Raw genomic sequence first — 16,227 nt, 5'->3', positions numbered from 1 at the left:
GAATAAAAGCATGGTGAATGCTCATATACATAAATATATGAAGGAGCATTTGCACTGGAAGTAATGTTGTCATTTTGAAAATCTGCTATTTGCACAACACATTTGACATGTACAAGGATTCACAGGTCAACAGAAAGAAGAGGTAAACTCTAATAATTGTTCATTATTGTGAAAAGAATTTGCCCAGCTCCAAGGGAGAAATCCATGAGATTTCTGATCTCCACTATGCACCATTAATTGCTAAGCTTCAGAACATCCAAAGTGCACTATTGTATTGCTGTCATTAAGGTTTCTGAACTGACATGTCCATCTTGTTAGATATTGCTCTTCCACACGTTAAAAGAAAGAAGCGGACAATTCTGCCTGAAAGTGTTCAGTGCAGAAATGTAAATTATTAGAGTTTAGTGCAACATTGCTATACAACATGTCTGGTTTCAGTTTATGACAAAAATCAAAACTTGAACCAGGCTCTTCAGAAAGTACCATGAAAGTTTTCAAACCTTAATTTCAAAGTCAAGGTGAGCCAATTTATGGTACTGTCGAGTTCTTAGTTTCAATTCAAACAACTTTGAGATTTTCAGTTTATTCATACCTGAAACTCTTAGCACAATTCTTTATAAGGAAAGAAGGGGAAGGTGTGAATGCAAAAGATATTTGCCTTAATCTTTACAAACTAAAAGGGTAAGATTCCCTCAGCTCAGATAATTACCCCCTTGAAACATCAATGAAAATATTACTGGAATATTTGTAAATGCATCTGTTGGTGAACCCAAAAAGCAGCTGTATTATTATGTTGCAACTGATAAACCAAATTAGATATTGCACTTAACATGAGCAGCACCAGCAAGCTCCTAAGAAAGTTGCCAACAATTCTTCTTCACAGAAGTGTAAATTATTAGAGCTGTGTGACTAACCAGTACTGATTCAATGCAGGAAAAAGCAGGTATTTATAAGGCTTTCAAACGTATGCGAATATTCTTGAAACATTTATTCATATGAATGTTTGCATGGCATAAATAAGTGCCACATACTTTCAAAGTCAACTCAAGTTTATAGCACAGAATTTGTACAGTTATTAAACCACAAAAATATCAGTTTTTGATTGGTAACAGATGTTCATTTTCCTCCAGTACAAGATCAGCTTTGCTGACAACTAATTCTTATTAATTTCATTTGTCTACAGTAATTTTGAGGGTTATTTTAGTAATTGTGAAAGTAAATGATCACGATCAACTAAGGTCAGGCAAGAAACAAAATGGCACCAGTGGGGGGCGGAGTGGGGGGGGAGTTCCTAGACCACTCTAGCAATTTATCTCAACTTTCAACCTCAGCCACATGGTATTCCAATACCAAAGCTTCTTTTAGATACCAATTACCAACTGCTCTGGGCTACATAGTGGGTGCATCATGTGGACAAAGCAGGACTAGAATGTGGCGTCTCATCTTTTTCATTTGTTTTTAGGATCTCTCTCAAACGTTTGTTTGTATCACATGGTCCTCTTTTTCCTTCTCCCCTCCACTGCCTCTTGTCCCATCTTGAGGCACTACATGCAGGACTAAACTAATGCAAGATCTGATCTTTGTATTATTGCCACTACCATGGAGTTGGAATACTGAGAAGCACACATCTTGTATTGTTTCAGTCCCATAAGTGGTTCTTTACACATTTTAAAAAGACTGTAGAAAGGACCACTCTAGACCCCTTGCCAACTTCTGCTATAGCCTAGTGAATCCAAGAAATAACCAAGTACATGAACATTTTAGCAAATGAGATTTGAGTTTCAAGCAACTCTGATTTATGGTGAGAGCATAAAACCAAGTGGGGATCTACATGGTGTTAACCCTTAAGTCAGAAAAAACTAAGCAGTTTGGAGCAAATTTTGCTTTGAATTATGGAATTCATTCAGACACTAAACTCCTTATGTAATTTCAGAGGGAAGCAAGGAGGAAAATAACAGCCTCAAAAACATAAACCTCCGAGTTTCACGCAGATGTAGTTGCAAAGCATATCACAAACCAGTATCACTATGTCTACCAAAATATTACCAAACAATATCTTCAGAGACAGAGTCAGTGGCTGGGCACATGCAAGACTCCCCATTGACTGCAATGGTAGCTCAACATATACACGCCAATGCTGAATTTTACCCTTGGTAGAACAAAATTGAGCAAATATACGTCTCATTACAAGTGATAAATGTAGGGAATATTGAAACTGAACAAAAACAAAAACAAAAAACCCACTCAGAATTACCTGTTCCAGTTGTTGAAGAATAATCTGATCGAAGCCCAGCTGCACTGGAAAAGAAACTAAAGTGAACCTGCTCATATTTTATATGGAATTTAAAATCCAGCATTTAACTCTAGCCAAACCCATATAAACTCAGTAATAAATACACTTTAAATATTTCAGCTATTGGTTTCATAATACTCTGCTGAGAATGTCTGACCCCTGAAGTTCAGCCCTGAATATCCTGGGTAGAGAGAGAGAGCACAGTCAGAATTCTGGGGAATAAATTCACATGAGTTTAATAATTCCAGCTCTCACACTTTTTAAGGGAGATTTCAACACTGAGAAATTCCATCCATCCCATAACCTGCCCAACTGCTGATCCTCAGAAACTCTATTTGCCTCTCTCTGCTATCTGTTTTGCCTCTATAGTGGCCACACAGTTTTATGTTAGAGCTTCGGGGCCACACCACTCAACCAGTACAGATTGTAATCTGAATTAGGGCATCGTCATCAGTGGATGCACTGAAAGATGTATCATCTGTGTCCCCATCAAAATCTTCAGGCCCCTAATTACGTGAGCTGCTGAGCACTCAACTGCCACTGATGGCGGTAGGAATCGAGGTTGCTCAGCACCCTCAAGATCAGGCCTTTAATACAGGTCAGGAACTTCCTGGTCATCAGTCACATAAGATTTTTCAGAGCATCGGTAAGGAAGATCACATACAAGGTTCACCCAGAAGACACTGATTCCCCCAAGTAACCAGGGTGGAGTAGGAGGTGAGGATAAGACTCCTCTTGGTAAGAAGTCTCCCACCATCTCCAACAATCAGGACAGGAACCATGCACAGCCACCTTTCTAGGCAAACATGAGTGAGAAAGGTCCTCATCTACCAAAGTGTGGTCCTTTGCCTTTGTTCTTTTTAAAAAAAAACAAAAACCAACCTTCAGGTTAAAGACAAACAGATTGAACTAACGTTAGACTGAGGACTGGGATTTGTCTCACACAAAACCAGGAAGTTCACTGTTATGGTGTCAATAACGTTCAACTGAATCAAACCTTCCCAAATTTTAGGAGCCTTGGGATTCAGTGTTTTGGTTCATCTTCCATCTGAATGTGGCCTCAATGTAGCTTTTTGCATTTATTGTAAATTAATAGCAGGGGAGGAGATGGGAGACCTGGTACTTTTATAACAGTCGCTATTCTAGGGTAACAGACTTCTAACACATGACGTAATTCATTAAGGATACAGATGCACAAATACTGACCATTCAGCACAATGGAGTCCATGTCGACTGCAAGCCCTTGAAGGCTCCCCACTGAGGTCCGGTTGATGATACTGGTCTGAATGGAGTCCTTTAAAATGGCAGCCACACAGTCCTCGCAGAACACTTGACCTTTAGCCTGCGGTACCACAAATACGATCCAGAAATGAACAAGAAGGCCTCCATTGTTGTTGTTACTGCAATTGAATGTACATACAGATTCCGTCATATTGCAGTGTTTCTCAGACTGGACATTTACATGGGCTTCCAGATAGTGATTTAGAAGAGTACAATTTCCATTTTATATCTGGGTATGTTGTTCTGACACACTGAGTCTTCTCACTCGCTCGCCAGAAAACACTATTTAAAATTGTAAACCATTAGAGTAAGTTTCAGAGGGCCCCCCTCTTCTATTGAGGCAAATGGAAATCTTTCCACTGACCTGATTTGAAGATGGGTTGGCTCCCTACAGAAGGAAATAGGAATGAAGGAAAAATCATCTCTCCAATAATGTTATCCTTGAACAACCACTTTGCCATATCCCAAAACAGTTTCTACTACTATTTAATCTGATCTTGAGAGGCTCAGTGCTTTTATGAAATCTATCTTCAGCCTGCTCCCCGGCTAAGGCCTGGTCTACATTTTAAAATTATGTTAGTAATATAATACTAATAATGGGGTGTGGTTTTACCACTCATTTAGTTATACTGGTACAAGCGAGGACAGAGTTATACCTACACCAGTATAGTTAAGCCTGGTCTATATATTAGGAAGTTTTGTTGACACAGCTGTGTCAGTCAGGAATGTGTTAAAAAATAAATAAAAATGATCACATCCCCAAGAAAAGCTAAAGCTATGCTAGCAAAACCCCTAGTGTCGGTACAGATATTCTGGCAAAAGAGTCATTTTGTCAACACAACGTTTTATTCAGGGAACTGGTATAATCTGTATCGGTAAAACTGTTTTGCTGAAATAAGCTGACCCTGCACTGGAGGGTTTGCTTGTATAGCTATACCGGCATACTCTTTAGTGTACACAAGGCCCTATTCTCCTTAGATATGCCAATATAAAACCCATCATAGCAATTTAACTGCATCCACCCTAGGGCTATGTATACACTACAAAAATTATGCTGACGTAAGTTACGTCGACGTACAGCCACCGCAGTCATTGAATCACTTTTGCATGTCCATCCTACGCTCCTCGTGTTGGTGGTGTGCATCCTCACCAGGAGCGCTCGCGCCGATTTAATGATCAGTGTGGGGGCATTGTGGGAAGGCTTCTGAAAGGCAGCAACAGCTGATGTAAGCAACACACTGACTATGCATGGGGTTCTCACAACAAATATTTTGGTAGTCTCAGACTGCGGCACCAACTCCTGCTGGTGGCCACTGACAAATTTACCTAATACTTAACAAACTAAGAAAAACACATAAATATGCACATATACATATCCAAATCACTAAATTTATTTGTGTCTCTTTTTTTTTTTTTTTGTAGACTCAAAAATACAACTGTACATTTTTATTATAGTGCCCCTTGTCCTCATTGTCTGCCTCAGCCTACCACCCATCACCTCTAGCTCCCGCTGCTATCCCTTGTTCTCCCCCACTCCCCAGATCTCCCCTGGTCCTGATTGCCTCTCTGAGCCCCCCCCAGGATTCCTCCCTGCAGCTCCTGGGTGTTGTAGGGAGGGGCTGCTGCTTTGCCCCCTCACCCATCTCCGCCCAGGAGGCTGTCTTGCCCATAGGAAAAATCTCTGGGTGGCGTAATTTGAGAAACACTGGTTTACACTCACACTGTGTCGACTTAACTAGGTCAACCTAAGTGCTACGCCTCTCACAGAGATGGAATTATAATCAAGTAGACATAGTGGGCGAGTTACATCACTGGGAGAGACATTTTAGTGTAGCCACTTACAGAGTTAGGGTGATGTGCGCTGCCTTGCGTCGACCTAACTCATAGTGCAGACCAGGGCTAAAGGGTTCTACTGCTTTAACTACACCTGTAGACAAGTCGTTAGTTTATTTCATTCAACTGGTGCAAACCCCAATGTGGACAGCATTTCAATTTAAACAGAGGCTTATTTCAGGTTAGCGTAAACCATTTTCTAAGCTCAACTAAAGTAAACTAGTTCAAACTGATATAAAAGTGTATATACCCTGTTGCACAGGTTATTTTCTTGGGGCAACCAAGATCAGTTCATGATCGTTTCACCTCCCTCCAACCCTCCCACAAGTTCCAAACCATCAACCTTTGTCTACACAGAAATTTGCACTGGTGTAATTAAACCTCTTTAGTTAAATGGGTGCAAACTTGTGTTACCTTACCTGTTTAAAGCTGATTGTACTGCATTAGCTAACCTCAGCCAGATTTAAATCGATTTAAGTATAACCACACACAAAGCAGCACTGGTTTAACTAACGGGCTGAGTTTAAACAGATTTAGTTATATCAGTGCAACTTTGTGCATGAACCAGGCAGAGCCAAAATAATTCAGAGTGGGTGTCACACAAAAGTAAATTTGTATGGTGAACTCCATTCCCTGAGATTACAGCATTCAAACATCAGCGTCACACATGACAAAGACATACACATACTCGGCATTGAGTTTTACCTGACATCTGAAACAACAGACTGTTTATAAAATTTGGAGAAGGCAGAGGTTGTGTAAACCAAGTTCATCTGGAAGAGAAAACATTAAGTGGATGAAAAAAATTAGTATTTCTGCAAGTCAAACAGAGCCTGCAATGTTCAGACAAATCCTAAGGAGATGAGCCTGTGCTCAGTATTCTCTACATGTATTTAACTACACGTAGGCATGATTTAATTGCACCTTCTGTGCAATTTAGCATTATAAAACAAAGAAGGTTATTTTTGCTACTAATGAATAAGTGTTACATATAAAAATATGTCTTGTTAACAATTTCTATCCTACTTGAGTGAAAAAGACAAACTAATTGTTTAACATGCTGTTCGGGCCAAATTCTGCTCCTCTGATAAGCCTGGGCCTTCCGTTGAAGCACGTGTGATTTGGCTTAGAATGTTCTGAGACACAGATATAACTTGGGTTTGCTGCTGTATTGTTGGAAGAAGCATACCATACTTTGCCACTAGGCAGTATATGCTTCTAGTAGTGTTGATTTAATTCAGCACAGACATGAGAGGGGCTAGAGGGGCCATCTCTTCTGCAGGAAGGCAAGAGCGATAACATCAAGGAGGAACTGATATTTTATTTGTGCCCAGTTTATAAATGTTATTTAGTTCCTTGCACATAACATCAGCAGATGCTAATTAAGACCTATCAATCAAAGGGAGTTGTAAGTGCTCAACCCTCAATGCCTCATCAGATTAGGCTTTAAAGTGATTTATTAACAATTATGTCTTTTTTATTGAGGGGGAGGAAGGTAACTTGGAGAGGTTCCCTTATTTCACTGCCTTTCTTATGAAAGTCATATATTGCAGTGACCTTTCAGCCAGAACGGAAGGACAAAGGGGCGTCATTTCAAAAATATAGTACAGAATACAGTAAAAGAATTTCTCCTCCTTCCTCTGTATGTCACATTAGACTATTCCGTTTTACGTCTTCTCCGTTCACATGAACTATTCCCTTTTCAAGCAGACAAGATTTGGGTGAACAAGGAGCATAATCAGCCAAATAGTCTCTTGAAGGAAAAGAATGCGATTTAAAAAGTGCCTTTTTCCTTCCCTCCCTCCCAAATCAGAAAGGTTATGTCAAGGGGATGACAACCACTTATGAGTCAGAGAGACAAACAACTAACACCTGGAATTAGAACCTCCAACAATCAAGCAGGGTTTGTAACTGTTTGGGGGGGAGGAGGGGATTGGCCCCCCCGGCATGTCTACTCTCAGTCCACAAACACCCCACCAATAAATATGAGAAACAGAAAAAGGGACTTTGAGTTACTCACTTGCAAACAATTTGGAAACCAGATCCTATAATTACGCGCCTTGCTATCATGCTGCTACTTATTACAGAGGCACATCCATATTATTTATAAACATAAATCCATATTTATAATAATAAAAGTGGCCAGTAGATAGAGCGCCAGCTGTTTTATCCAGTTTTGCAGGAATAATGTTTGTGATGCACTGCACATGGCTTCTAATGACTGCTCTTTACATCATGTTGCCAACTCCCCAAATTTTATCATTCAAGTGTCACAATATTTAGTTTTTGACAACTCATAGTTCTTATTCATATGAATGTGATACCTTTTCATTTTTTTAAAAAAAAAAGGTTTCTCACCCTCATGGTTACAGGAAAAAATGCAATACATGAACAAAAAGACAAAGTCAGAAAAAAGTCAGAAAGCAAATAAAAAGACTTATCAGATATTCTTCAAAAAAAATCTCATGATTTGGTGCAGTCTGATTCATAATTGCTGAATGCCTCTGGCTGATAATATTGACATCTCTTACACTCCTGTCTTCTCCCTCTCCAGATCTTCACTATTTTCCCCAAACAAAAGCCTTCATGTCTCCATTTCCCTCTGGATTACAAGCTCTTACGTTTGACTGTTTTTCCCTGCATTCAGCAATTTCAACATACAATAGGAAGCTCTGAGTGCTGCTTCTGCTGTGTCCAGCTGCAGCAAAGCATTTGGGGAAGAATAATGCTTCTTCAAATGGGCAAGCGTTAAGAGGAAATTAAATGCATTCAAGAGTTCTAAGGACATTATTGATGCTGCAGCCCAGGAAACAGGCAACGGAGATCAAGTTAATCACTCTTTCCATTCAATATCTCATGATTCATATTAAATGGCAGTTCATCTCTGAAGAGTGACCCTAAAAATGGCTTTATGGGATTCCATGTTGGTTTTGTCTCAGTGTCTCCCATATAAAATACATCCATTGATGAATGCATGAAAGGTGTGTAAATGTAAACAGACCCAGCCTGAGTTTAATTTGTAACAAACAAGACTCAAAAACAACTAGGCCTTTCCTTCTTTCTACACAGCAGGTGAGACAAAGGCAGCTAGGAGACTAAGGGAGTTAGCCAGCTGGTACTCTACACAGAAGAGGTCAGTCAGAGGAAAATGGTGTGTCACCAACACCACTGCTAGCCCTTCTTCAGCCTGCACCTGTGGGGTCCCCCACCAGACAGGCATCTTGACCCTGAAGGCTTCCACCCAGGCCCTAGTCTTGCTGGGCATGCACCCTGCACATCCCCACTGATGAAAGTCAGGCAGAGGGACGCACCAGGTGTGGGAGGTGTCTGTTGGGGGAGTCCCTCAGGAAGCAGTTAAGGAAGCTGCAGGAGGAGGTAGCTTGTCTTCGTAGCATCCAGGAGCACAAGAACTACATCAACAAGAGGTACGTGGAAACATCTGGGATGGAGGACAATAGCCAACTACTGAGGACCACAGCAACACCAGAGGAGGAAGAAGAATTGGCTGCTCTATAGGGTGGAGACTGGCTGCTGGTTACTTTGGACAGTAGACAACATTCCACCCACTGCCCAGGCCATCGAGATGAAGAACCAGAATGCTATACTAGCAACAGGAGGAGAGGAGCAGACCCCAGCGGCTGAAGAGGAAGAGCCACCTACCCTCACGGCTGCGAGGCTCATGGCTACCACACCCAAGAGGAGATATAGTTGCTCATGGATGGGGACATCCATCTGCCAACTAGACCTGACGCCCCAAGAAGTGTGTTTTCTCCATAGAGATTAGCTCTGAGATGTCACAAAAAGGTTGCTGAAACTCATCCATCCCTCTGACCACTACCCCGGGCTACTCGGACACATGGGCACTACTGAGTCTGCTAGATATGATCCTGAGCAGATCAGAAGTGACTACCGGGCTCTAGGAAAAAGGGTGATAGGGTTGAAGGTACAGGTTGTGTTCTTGTCCATCCTCCCAGTTGAGTATAAGAACTGGTACATCCTGGAAATGAATGCATAGCTGTGCAGGAGGGCTCTGGCTTCCTAAACTATGGGATGCTGTTCCTAGAAGGTGGTCTACTGGGAAGTGATAGGGTCCACCTGACCAAAAAGGGGAAAAGCATCTTTGTGCACCAACTTACCAACCTAGGGAAGACGGCTTTAAACTAGGTTCAAAGAGGCAGGTTACAAAACCTCACGGGGGTGGGTGGGTGTAAAAAGACAACTTAGATGTCTATATGCAAATGCAAGGCATATGGAGAACAAACAGGAAGAACTGGAAGTATTAGCTACACAAGCTAAATTAAGACTTAACTGGCATCAGACTTGGTGGGATAACTCTCATGACAGGAATATTGGCATAGAGGGGTATAGCATGTTCTGGAACGATAGGCATGGTAAAAAGGGGAGGTGTTGCATTATACATCAAGAATATGTGCAGTTGTTCTGAGGTCCAGAAGAAGGTGAAAGGAAGACCAGTTGAGAATCTCTGGATAAAGATGAAGAGTGTTTAAAAAAAAAAGGGGGGGGGGGGAGGAGAGAGATGATGTCTGTGATGCTGGCAGACCCGGTGAGACCTTATGCCATGGCCCCTAGGCCTCACTGAACACTGTCAATGCATAGATGGGACCAGTCTAGCTCACCTGTGTGTTAGTATAGTTAAAACAGGCATTAGATTTATCACATGTTTAGACTTTATGAAAAGCTTGTGAGTTGCTGCATATACTAATCTCATTTATAATATCAGTTACTACCTTTATAACATAGGATATAAAGGGTTTTCCTCTGTAAATATAGGAGTGTTTGCAATGAAACTGGAAAACCACACAGTCAGGAGAGAAGCATTACCAAGTGTGAAATACCAGTTTGCCACAAGAGGTGTTATATCCTGCCCAACAACAGAAGGCTCATAGACAGCAGACAAGTCATTGTGGAATGTGAATGAACAAAATACTTTGTTGATTGCTCCACACTCACCAATGAAGAGGAGACATGCACAAACACTCGTCCCATCAGCTTGAGCTTTGGGGAAAGGGAATACAAATCCTGTCAAGAAGAAATTATTACTATGCTGCTTGGAATCCGGAGGCAGCAAAATGTCTATGTATAAGCAAAAGATCCCCAAGCTGCTTAGCTTGGGTTATCCCTAAAGGACATGTAGAGCTTGCACATTACAGCAGCTTCTGTTACTTTTTGGAACCCAAAACTGTAACTCATTTGTGTGTGAATGTTTATCTGCTTTAACCTTGTAAATAATGTAAATAATAAATCAATCATTTCTTTTTCCTAGTTAAAAACTGTTATTCTTATGATAAAGTAACTACAAGCATGGTCTTGGTGTGGTGAGAGATCTAGGGTGCATTTGACCTGAGCTACGTGACTGGTACTTTGGGACTAAGAGCAATCTGAATATTGTGATTTTTGGTGTAAGGGACCATCTATCACAAAGGCAGGCTTGCCTAGGTGGCAAGATAGCCCAGAGTGCCCCATGGGGACTCTTTGTGACTTCATTTTGAGACTGTTATAATGCTTGAGGAGTCCACAACAGTTTTGGGTTTGTGCCCTGATTTGTAACAGTCTCCCCTGAGGTTGGTAGTCACATTCATGAGCCATTCCAGATAGTTTGACACTGTCACAATAGGTGTCTACTATAGATCACCAAATCAAGAAGAGGAGGTGGATGCAGCATTTCTAAGACAAACAACAGAAATATCCAACACACAAGTCCAGGTAGTAATGGGGGACTAACTACCAAGATATCTGTTGGAAAAGTAATACAGAAAAAAAAAAAACCCCACAAAAATTCCAAAAGTTCTTGGAATGTATAGGGATAGATTTTATTTCAGAAAGTGGAGGAAGTAACCACGACCACAGCCATTTTACACTTGATTTGGTAGCGATTCAAAAGGTAGAAGGCGATTTGGGTGAAAGCGATCATGAAATGATGATTTCATGATTTAAAGGAAATGAAGGAGTGAATGCAGCAGACTAAGAACAATGCACATCAAAAACACAGACAATCACAGAATGGGTAAGTTAGTTTCCATAGGAACAAAATGTAAGTGAAAAAGGGAATTTGAGCACACTGGCAGTTTCTGAAGGAGACAATATTACAGGCACAACTGCAAACTACCCTGATGTGAAGGAAAGAGGACGAATAAGAACAGGCCAAGATGGCTCCATCAGAAGATCTTTAATGACCTGAAAAATCAAAAAGGAAGCCTACAAAAAGTGGAAATATGGATGAATTGCTAAGGAGGAGGACAAAAGAGTAGCCCAAGCAGGTAGGGACAAAATCAGAAAGACTAAGGCACACAATGAGTTACACCTAGTAAGAGACATAAAAGACAATAGGAAAAGGTTCTTTAAAATATATTAGGAGCAAGAGAAAGGTAAAGGAAAGAATAAGTCTTAGTGGGAAATAAGAGCTAATAACTGATGACATCAAGAAGGGGGAGATGTTTCATGCCTATTTTGCTTCAGTCTTCACAAAAAAAGTGAACGGTGACCAGATAATCAACACAATTAATATTAGCAACCAGGAGGAAGGAATTCAAGCCAAAATATGGAAAGAACAGATTTAAGATAGATGCATTAAGTCAGCAGGGCCTGAAGAAATTCATCCTAGAGTACTTAAGGAACTAGCTGAAGCAATCTTGGAACCAATAGCAGTTACCTTAAAGAATTCACAGAAGATGGATGTCTTCCAGGAAAACTGGAGAAGGGCAAACATAGTACCTATCTTTAAAAGGGAAACAGAAAGACCCGGGAATTTAGAAACCAGTCAGCCTGACGTCAATACCCAGAAAAAGATACCGGAACAAATTATTAAGCAATCAATTTGTAAGCACTTAAAGGATAAGGTTTTAATGAATAGTCATCATGGATTTGTCAAGAATAAATCATGCCAAACTAACCTAATTTCCTTTTTGACGGGTTTACTGGCCTAGTGGATAGGGGAGAAGCAGTAGATAGGATATATCTTGATTTTAGTAAAGCTTTTGACATGCTCATAAACCAAGCAGAGAAATACAGTTTAGATTAAACTACCATACAGGTGGATGTGTGACTGGTTAAAAGACCATACTAAAAGAGTTATCAATGGTTCGCTGACAAACTGGGAGAACATATGTCATAGGATGCTGCAGGGGTCAGTCCTGGGTCTGGTAGTATTCAATATTTTCATTAATGACTTGGATAATGGAGTGGAGAGTATGCCTATAAAATTTGCAAATGACACAAAGCTGGGAAGGGACTTGTAAGCACTGTGGAGGACAGGATTAGTGACCTTGACAAATTGGAGAATTGGTTTGAATTCAACCAGATGAAATTTAAAGTACTTCACTTAGGAAGGAAAAAATCAAATGCACACCTACAAGAGGGGAAATAACTGGCTAGGAGGCAGTACTGCGGACAAGTATCTGGGGTTTACAGTGGTCACAAATCAATGAGTCATCAATGAGATGCAGTTGCAAAAAAGGCTAATATTTTGGGTGTATTAATAGAAGTGTTGGCTGTAAGATGGGGGGAGGGTGGCAATTGTTCCACTCAGCACTGGTGAGGCCTCAGTTGTAGTAGTGTGTGTGCAATTCTGGGTGCCACCGTTTAGGAAATATATGGACAAATTGGAGATCATCAAGAAGAGCAACAAAAAATGATAAGTTTTTAGAAAACCTGACCTATCAGGAAAGGTTTAAAAAACTGGGCTTGTTTAGTATTGAGTAAAGACGACTATGGGGGGGACTTGATAGTCTTCAAATATGGTAAGGGCTGTTATCAAGAGGATGGCGATCAGTTATTCTCCATGTCCACTGAAGGTAGGACAAGAAGCAATGGGCGCAAGGGAGATTTAGGTTGGATATTAGAAAAAACTTTCTAACTATAAAAGGGAGATTGGCTTCCAAGGGAGGTGTGGAGTGCCCATCATTTGAGGTGTTTTAAAAACACATTAGACAAACACCTGTTAGGATGGTCTAGGTTTACTTGGTCCTGTCTCAGAGCAGCGGGCTAGACATGATGATTTCTTGAGGTCCCTTCCAGCCCTACATTTCTAGGATTCTTCCAGGCAGCAAACCCTTTAAACAGCCTTCTCTATACAACTAGTGTGTCACTGCCAAAACTGAAGCTTTTTCTAATATTGTTCAGGGTTCTGAACTGTTTGCTAATATTATAACATGCTCGAAGTTCTTACCACTTGCTGCACATTCTGTGCCACTGAGAGGAATTCTCTTGACTCCTTCTGCCTATATTCCGGGAGAAATTCTATGTTGGCTACACGAAATAATCCAACGAAGTACAAAGCATCTTTGTTTTCTGCTTCAACTGCAAGAGAGAATGGAAGAATAAAAAAAAGGAGAGAGAAAAAAATAATTTAACAACTAAATACTGTGGCTGACAAATTTCCAATCCAAAATTAATTATTCACTTCCACAGTTGGAGGGGCGACACTTTGACAACACTATGTTTGAATGATTTGCTTCAAGAGAACAAGTAATACTTTAAAAAGCATTTCTTATGCAATCATCTCAAAGCACTTTATGGAAGTCTGAGACCCTGTCTTCACTTACCTCCGAGATTCAGTGGCAGTCGACGGGAGTTCACAAGTTTTTTGCGTAGCTTGCGTTAACTCCCGTCGACTTCTCTGCTACTCTTCTTCGTGCCGTCTTCACTGCGCTGTGCCAATGGGAACCGTGTTCCCGTCGATGCAGCGCTACACAACTTGCGAAGGTGGGCTTAGTACATCGATTTCTGGATCGACTGAGTGGGTCTTCACTGACCGCTCAGTCGATCCAGAGAAATTGATCTGACAGCGGCGACTTTGCTGCCATCAGTGTAGCCATAGCCTGCCAAGTTAAGACTTAGTAGTCTGATAACACAGGCAATTCTTTCTATTGTACATAGGAGGAAACTGTGCAACAGAGCAAATGAGAATTATAGTCATGTTCATAGCAAATGGAAGAGTTGGGAACAGAAACTAGAGCTGTAAGTAAGAGTGACATGAAAAAGGGTTACAGCAGCATAATAAATTACAATATAATTTATTTTCCACAAATTACCTCCAGTAGAACTTCCACTCAACCTACACATAATGTGGAATGGACAATCTGAGATTTCTGTGATGAGACCCCTCTGGATGTCCTTCATTTTCAAGCTCACACAGGTTTTTTTGGACACCCAATATTTTTTTTTAAATTAATAAAATATATGCCAGACCTCTATAGAGATAAAGAGCAGAAAAATTGTCTCATGGTGACCCCTCTTTCTACTGTATCGTACCTCTTGTGGCACCACTATTTAGGTGTCACTAGCGGGATCCTGGAGGCATCCCTCATAAGTCTGAGGCTAGGAACATATGGATGTAAATTAGTATCAACGGCATGAATTCAAAGGGAGCACATGGTTTTTACAGCCCATTTAGAGCAACTACTGCAGAAAGGAAAGTTTGACAGAGGCAGCTGTTTCTCAATCAGATCAGGAGCATTACTTGATTTCTTAAACAGCTTCAGAATATAGCTGAGTTGCTTGGAATCAAACTTACATTTCTGTTTTCCTCTCTACAAAAAAGCTTTACTGTCTTAAAATATTTATGCACTGGAAGCAACGTAAGAAGGTTTTTACTGGCCTTGCTGTCTAAAAGTTTTGCTCAGGATCAATACTAAGGTCTGGAGCTCCCTGAGGCAACAAGCAGATGCGAGCATTCAAGTCAGCACGGCTAGCCATTGTGAGAGAATGCTTTGCATCTCTGTAAAATGACCCCTGAGATGGCTGATGCTGGAATAACTCATCGCAGCTCCAAGCATCAGCCAACATTCAGCTAGAGCCAAAGTCACTGTGATGCAGGATCTAAGAGTACGTGTACACCACAATTAGGCACCTTCGGCTGGCCCGGGCCAATTGACTTGGACTCACAGTAAGGTGCATTTAATTGTGGTGCAGACATTCAGGCTCGGGGTGCAGCCCGAGCTCTGGGATCCTTCCAGATCACAGGGTCCTACAGCCTGGACTCCAGCTTAAGCGTGAATGTCTACATCTCAATTAATGCCCCTTATTCAAGCCCCATGAGCCCAAGTCAGCTGCCATGGGCAGTTGTGTGGACATTGCAGTGTGGACATACTCTCCTTTGTCCCTTAGAGTATCCTAAAAGGCAGTCTTAAATCAGTTCATGTGCTATCTGGAAAGAGACCTCAGATCAACTGAGGCCCTAAAAGCAACTACTGAGTGCCATCAATAATACACTGATGTGTAAAATGTGCATGAACTTTCAGTAACTCACCAATAAAGAGCCACAGTAAGGTCCAAGTTATAACACCTATCACAAACAGAACCAACGTAAAAAGAATTATTGTATTTTGAAAATTCCATATTGTTTTCTTGACTTTCCTCTTAGATTTGGACTTGCCATGGTTTTTCCTTGCAAGTATCTTTTTCTCCAACTTCTCTTCTGCATTTACTATTTGGACTGAAATATTTGATACCTAAAACAAAGACAAAAAAATAAAAAATAAATATGCGGGGAGCCATGGGGAGTATTTCAAACACACTTGGCTAAACTGCACCCAGGAAAAGAGGAGATTTCTCTTTTGACATTTGCATTTCCCCCCATAGTTCTCATAGAAACCCAATTCATTATTAAGGCAGTTCTATATCTAGGAACACCATCAAGGTATGTACAAACACAACAAAAAGATGGTCCCTGTTCCAAAGAGCTTACAAACTAAGTAGTATGGATACAACCCACACTGCATTTGAACATGACCAGCCGCTACAAGAGGGAAGTATTTTGGCAAGCAGAGAAAAGTAAAGACACAGCAACTACTGTAGCCTAA

General features: G+C 40.9%; 1 protein-coding gene across 1 annotated transcript in view; it reads right to left on the bottom strand.

The window, feature by feature from the left end:
• Positions 1–13,603, bottom strand: part of TMPRSS7 (transmembrane serine protease 7) — a 40,967-nt gene extending 27,364 nt beyond the window's left edge. Inside the window, exons 1-4 of the mRNA XM_067546398.1 lie at positions 13,593–13,603; positions 6,113–6,180; positions 3,500–3,693; positions 2,255–2,293 (exon numbers count right to left, since the gene is read on the bottom strand). Coding sequence (XP_067402499.1) covers positions 2,255–2,293; positions 3,500–3,693; positions 6,113–6,180 — 301 coding nt within the window. The 5' untranslated portion in view covers positions 13,593–13,603. The remainder of the gene's footprint in view (positions 1–2,254; positions 2,294–3,499; positions 3,694–6,112; positions 6,181–13,592) is intronic.
• Positions 13,604–16,227: the final 2,624 nt, after the last annotated feature.

Source organism: Emydura macquarii, unplaced genomic scaffold, assembly GCF_026122565.2.
Source record: "Emydura macquarii macquarii isolate MOO-44397 ecotype Brisbane River unplaced genomic scaffold, CSIRO-AGI_Emac_v2 contig_1119, whole genome shotgun sequence".
NCBI lineage: Eukaryota > Metazoa > Chordata > Testudines > Chelidae > Emydura > Emydura macquarii.
Note: the sequence above shows the minus strand (reverse complement) of the source record. Positions and strands in the feature narration are given on the sequence as shown.